General features: G+C 55.8%; 1 protein-coding gene across 2 annotated transcripts in view; it reads left to right on the top strand.

The window, feature by feature from the left end:
• Positions 1-133: 133 nt before the first annotated feature.
• Positions 134-6,000, top strand: part of MPP3 (membrane palmitoylated protein 3) — a 27,835-nt gene continuing 21,968 nt past the window's right edge. The window contains exons 1-6 of one of the 2 annotated variants that reach the window (XM_029926882.1): positions 134-293; positions 1,154-1,216; positions 1,458-1,576; positions 1,839-1,916; positions 3,521-3,601; positions 3,850-3,987. In XM_029926882.1, the coding sequence (XP_029782742.1) occupies positions 1,192-1,216; positions 1,458-1,576; positions 1,839-1,916; positions 3,521-3,601; positions 3,850-3,987 (441 nt within the window). In that variant the 5' untranslated portion in view covers positions 134-293; positions 1,154-1,191. Of the gene's footprint in view, positions 294-1,153; positions 1,217-1,457; positions 1,577-1,838; positions 1,917-3,295; positions 3,315-3,520; positions 3,602-3,849; positions 3,988-6,000 lie in introns of those variants that run through there. The other variant, XM_029926883.1, reaches the window with a different exon arrangement.

Raw genomic sequence — 6,000 nt, 5'->3', positions numbered from 1 at the left:
GTTTCCCCCACTCCCGATCCCTCCCCGCCTGGGGGAGGGGGCGCCGCGTCCCCGCCCCTCGGCCCTCGGCCCCCTCCCCGCGCTCAACACTCCCCCCTCTCCCCACCCCGGCCGTGCGCAGAGCTCCTTTCCCGCCGGTCGGCATTCTCCCGACCGCCCCCGAGCGGCCCCTGGGGTTCGCCTCCCCTTCGGCCAGTCTCCTTGTTCGTCCCACAGGTTCCTTCCGAAAGCGAGCCGGAGTCTGTGGCTGGCCGCCTCGGGGAGTGGGGGACACAGCTAGCAGGAACCCGAGGGTGAGTCTGGAGGTGGGGGGCGCGGTGGCTGGAGAGCCCCGAACCGTTCTTTGGCATCTTGGTGTCACCGGGTGCTCCGCGCACTGGGGCTGGCTCCATGTTGGCGGAATGAATGAATCATTACTCTCCTTGTCCCCTTTCTGAAGGAGGACTTTTTGAGGTCCACGTGCTGCAGAGCGCGGTGAGAGGGGGGGCTCCTGAGCTAGGGCTCCCCGGTCCTGCGTAGTAGACGACCGACTCCCGGTTCTCCAACTCCTCCTCCCTCACACTCCATTCTGGGGGAGGCTCCCTTCGGTTTGGGACATATGGGTGGTGGGGAAGGAGGGAGCTTGTAGGCCCAGCCAGGTACTTGTTGAAGGTGTGACAAGGGACCTAAAGGTGAACGAGGGACTTGTGAAGGCCAAGGGACCAGAACAGGACCTCTTAGAAGGGGACGGGGCACAGAGGATGCTGCAGAGGAGAGCACCCGCTGTCCGACAGAGGCCACTTTGTACCTTAGACCAGCCTGGCTGGGCCACCAGAGCACGGATCCAGACCCGCAAGCTACTGAATTCCTCTAAGCCTGTTCCTTTATCCGGCTTTAGCAGGCTACGACGGGGATATTAGTATCCATTCCCCAGAGCTTGGTGCAGATTAGGAAAAATGTTATAGGAAACCACCCAGCGTAATGCTTGGCACCTCAGGAGTACTAGGATCTCAGTCTTCTTCCTTTGCTCTCTGAAAAAAGTGAGCAGAGAAACTGATTTGTCCCTATTCCCTCTGTTCCCGAATTGCTCATGGAGCAGCACAGCAGATATGTAATCACTGTTTGTTGAGGGAATGTGCCCGACGGAGCTAAGCACTTGCCTTCCTTCTCCCAGAAGCCACAGGCGGAGCTGGGGAGCTGACCAGCACAGACATGCCGGTGCTGTCTGAGGACTCCGGTGAGTGGCACCTCTGGCTGGACTGCCGTCGTGCTGAGGACGAGAGCTGGCCCAGCAGCCCTGGGCTGGACAGAAAGCACGTTGAGCCAGCGCTGGGTCACAGAACCCACCTTACCTGCAAACCCCAGGAACGAGAGGCTGGGGAGAGAATGTCCGTGTGTCAGGGTCCACTTGGGGCCCCCTGGGGCCAGGCAGTACCCACTGCCTTGGGTCTACATTGTGTTTCTTACACTCTCCCCAGGTTTGCACGAGACCCTGGCACTGTTGACGTCTCAGCTCAGACCTGACTCTAACCACAAGGAAGAGATGGGCTTCTTGAGGGACGTTTTCAGTGAAAAAAGCCTCAGTTACTTGATGAAGGTAAAGCCTCATTTCATCCCATCTGGTGAGGGGCTCTAGAGGTTTTCTTAGCCGGGGCCCGAGAACTTCATCTTAACCTTTCCCCTCCCCCAGAAAGGTCTTCGTCAGCCCACTGTGAATGGCTTTCTCTTGTGCTGCCCCACCAGCGAGCCCCTCTGCAGCCCCGTGCACCCCCACAGTCACGGGCAGGCTGTGTGGTATCCGGGGCACACCTGGGCAGCTGACTTGGGAGGCCCCAGCCTGAAATCGGCTGTCTTTGCAGATTCACGAGAAGCTTCGCTATTACGAGAGGCAAAGTCCAACCCCAGTTCTGCACAGCGCCGTGGCCCTTGCTGAAGATGTAAGCCCCAGGTTCTTCCTTACGGTGTTAGCCCTGCTCCCTACCCATAGGCTCCTTCATGGTGCCTGTCACCATTGCTTAGCCTAGGGGACAGAGGGGCGCGGAACCCAGAGGTGATGAGGCATCTCCTCTTCTCTTGCTCCTCCCTGGGCCTCGTAATAGGCAGGAAAGAACCTGTAAGCCTTGCATAAGGCCAAGGGACACGGGGACACGATGACGCCCACTTACTGTGTGTTCCCGGGGAAAGTCTTCCCCCTGCTGTGAAATGAGAACATTTGGATCAGGTCAGCAGTTCCCACACGGTTGGGGACTGGCGATATGAAGGGTAAGCAATTGCCTCGTTCTGTGCTTTGGGGAGCCCCGGCGTGAAGCCTGCGGTCAGAACACTTACTGTGCATCCCGGCTCACTGATTCGGGCTCTTGTTTTTTACTTATTTATTTCTTTTATTAAAGTGTATTTATTTATTTTGAGAGTGAGAGAAAGAGAGAAAGTGATCAGGGGAGGGGCAGAGAGAGGGAGAGAGAGGATCCCAAGCAGGCTCTGTGCTACCAGTGGGGTTCAAACCCATGAACTGCAAGATCATGACCTGAGCTGAAACCAAGAGTGAGACACTTAACAGCCTGAGCCACCCAGGTGCCCTGGGGGTCTTGTTTTTTGCAGGAATGCGTCTGGGGCGCCTGGGTGGCTCAGTCGGTTAACAGTCTGACTTCGGATCAGGTCATGATCTTGCGGTTTGTGAGTTTGAACCTGGTGTCGGGCTCTGTGCTGACAGCTCAGAGCCTGGAGCCTGCTTCCCATTCTGTGTCTCCATCTGTCTTTGGCCCTCCCCTCCTCACGGTCTGTCTGTCTCTCTCTCTCTCAAGAATAAATAAACATTTGAAAAGAAAAAAAAAAAAAGAAGGAATGCTTCCTCATTTCTTCTAGACCTGTCCCCTGTGTCTCTGTGAGGTTTGGGAAAAGCTGTCCCAGTCGATTGCCAAGGCCAGCTCCTGAATAAACTCACCTAGCCCCAGGAGACGGCCTGGCGAGGCCTGGGTGCGGCCAGTGGGTGCAGACCTCCCCTCCCTCCTCCACTGTGTGATGTGACTGGGCGCATGTTAGGTTGTCAGCACTGCCTCTCCTATTTGCTCTGTGACCCTAAACAACTCAGTCAACCTCTCTGAGCCCCAGTTTCTTCATCTATATGTAGCAAAGCGGTGAGGGCACAGATAATGGAGCCAGCTAAGCCCGGGTTCAAATCCTGGCTTTTTGGCCTTGTGCAAGATATTTAATCTCTCTTGTTTAATTCTCCGCCTGTCCAATGGCCAAGCAGTAGCCCCTGCTGTGTTTAGGTCACTGTGCAGGTTAGGTGCGAAGGTCCACGAGAAGCAAAAGAGCGCCTAGGAAGGGCTCAATAGGTGAGCTCCCGTTAGGACTATCTTAGCTCCTGAAGCAATTCTGCTCCCTGCTGTTATTTCCCTGAGGGCAACAGTCCTGGGGTGGCTGCGGGACCAGTGAACTCCTGGGGCGTCACAGTTCCTACAAGGGCCCTTGGGTCTCAGCTCAGGGAGTGGTTTTTCCAGGGCGACTTCCAGCAGGTGAGTTCTGTCTCTTTCCTTTACAGGTGATGGAGGAGCTGCAGGCCACCTCCGTGCACAGCGACGAGAGGGAGCTGCTCCAGCTGCTGTCCAGCCCCCACCTCAGGGTAGTCACGCCACAGTCCCTGCCCAGCCACGTGGCTGCGTCTCCCGGGATGGGGGGCAAGAGGGAACGCTTGGCCAGGAGGCAGAGGGAGGAGAATTCTGAGTGAGGGGGTCCTCAGTGCTGGTGTCTGGCGGGGTGGGTTTCTCTGGCCTGAGATGGGAGACCTCCAAATCACTGCCCAGTCGGGGGCCCCCCAGACCCCTGGGAGTTTCCGGGGCTGGCCCTTCATTTCTCTCGCTCTCCTGACAGGCCATGCTCATGGTCCACGACACGGTTGCCCAAAAGAATTTCGACCCTGTTCTTCCCCCTCTGCCCGATAATATTGACGAGGATTTTGATGAAGAATCTGTGAAGATTGTCCGCCTGGTGAAGAACAAGGAGCCTCTGGTATGTGACACCCTCCTCTCCTCCCCCACCGTCTCCCTGTACCCGTCCCTCACCCACCCAGAAAACCCGGAAGAGACCCCCTCCCTGAAGTCTTTGGCTCCATCAGGGCTGCCGTTGGTCCCCGCGGCACCAGTGTGTACAGGGTACCTCTTCCCGTGGGTGTTTCCAGCCCCATTCAACTGTGGCCAAGCTCCTTTGTGCAGTTAATAACCTTCGCAGCTGTACAGGGCCACCCTGATCATCCTGCTCTGAACCAGAGGTTGGCAAACTGTGGTCCGAGGGCCAAACCCAGCCCACTGCCAGTTTTTGTAAACAAAGTTTTACTGGCACTTGGCCATGCCCTTTCACTTACATATTGTCTGTGGCCACCCCTACCTCGAGGTAGCAGGGTTGAGTGGTTACCATGGAGACAGCGTGGCCTGCAAAGCCTGAGATACTTACATTTGGCCCCTTTACAGAAAAAGTTTGCCAAACCGGCTCTGAATACTGAGGAAGCTTGGGGCGGCTTCTCCCCAGCTGCCACATTGTTATCATTCTGGTCCTAGTTCAGCGCCCATTTACTGAGCAAAGGGACAGGGTTGTTTATTAGATGGAGGGAAGTGGAGGAAGGCCAGAGAATTGAGTGTATGCTCCAGAGAATACTGCAGCTGGCATTCTTTATTTGCAACTCTCACCAAGTGCCCCCAGTGAAACTGCTTCTGCAAATGGAAGAGGAGCCGTCTTCTCCCTCGGTTTTCCCACCTGCCAAATGGGGCAGGCATCCACTGAGGCACCAACACGTCGTGTGCCGGGCACCGTGTTGGGCACCGGCGGTTCAGACGTGATTAAGACTTAGTCCTTGCCCTCTGGGAGGTCACAGGAGAGTAATGGGGGGGGTCCCATCACAGAGGTGATGTCCAGGTTGGATTCCAAGAAAAGGAAGAAGTTTCCCAGAAGGAAAAGGGAGAGGAAGGGCACGACACACATTAGAACTACCTGAGCAAAATCATGGTAAGGGGATGGGGGAGGGGGAAAACGAGCAAGGGAGGGCCAGACACACACACACACACACACACACACACACACACACACACACACACACACACATAGAATCTGAAGCAGGCTCCAGGCTCTGAGCTGTCAGCACAGAACCCGAAGCGGGGCTCCAACCTACAAACTGTGAGATCATGACCTGAGCTGAAGTCCTACGCTTAACCAACTGAGCCTGGACCATTGGAGAGCCGGCAGGCCCAGGGATGACAGCTACACTATGGGTCAGGCGTGTCTTTTCTCTTTCTGTTTAGATAGGTTATGGGTCAGAGGTAGGGCAGTGCCTGACTCAGGCTGCAGACAGTCATCTAGGGACTCCTCCTGTCGGTGGGGAAGGGGAATTTTTAGCCCCATATGGTCCTTGTCTGACCTGCCAGGGCAGCAGTGAGGGAGGTCGGGGCAAGGGGCTAAAACCACAATGTAAATGTGTTATAATGAAGCTGTAGGTTACCGTAGGGCAGGGATCAGAGGGAGGAACTCACGCGTATCCCCTGGGGTCCTTCCTGGCTGTTAGGAACATGGCCTCCGCCATCTTCTCAGCCAGAAAGCATTTGCTCCCTGCTTATATCTAGCTAATTGCCTGTTCTGTCATATTCAGGGAGCTCTGGGCTTCCCAGTGTGGATGTAGAATTGCTAAGTCGTGGTTAGGAGAGACCGAGGTGGGGCCGGATCAGAGGGAGATGCTGATTGTCCGTGCAGTGTCCTCGCTTGACCCTGAAGGAAGAAGGGAGCTATTGTAAGGTTTTAGGTTAAGACATAACATGGTCAGCAGTTTAGAGAGATCACCCCCAGCTGCCAAATAGAGAGTGGCCGGGAGGCTGAGGCCAGAAGCAGAGGACCGATTTGAAGGGGGGGGACCAGATAAGTGGAGGTTCAGAAAGAGGGCTTGACTTTGGCCTGTGGGAATAGGGACGAGAAATCCAAAAGATATTTCAGAACAAAATTAATGTCACTTTGTGACTGCCCTGGTTTGGGCAGGAGTCT

Source organism: Suricata suricatta, chromosome 17, assembly GCF_006229205.1.
Source record: "Suricata suricatta isolate VVHF042 chromosome 17, meerkat_22Aug2017_6uvM2_HiC, whole genome shotgun sequence".
Lineage (NCBI taxonomy): Eukaryota > Metazoa > Chordata > Mammalia > Carnivora > Herpestidae > Suricata > Suricata suricatta.
This window is presented reverse-complemented; position numbering and strand designations above follow the sequence as displayed.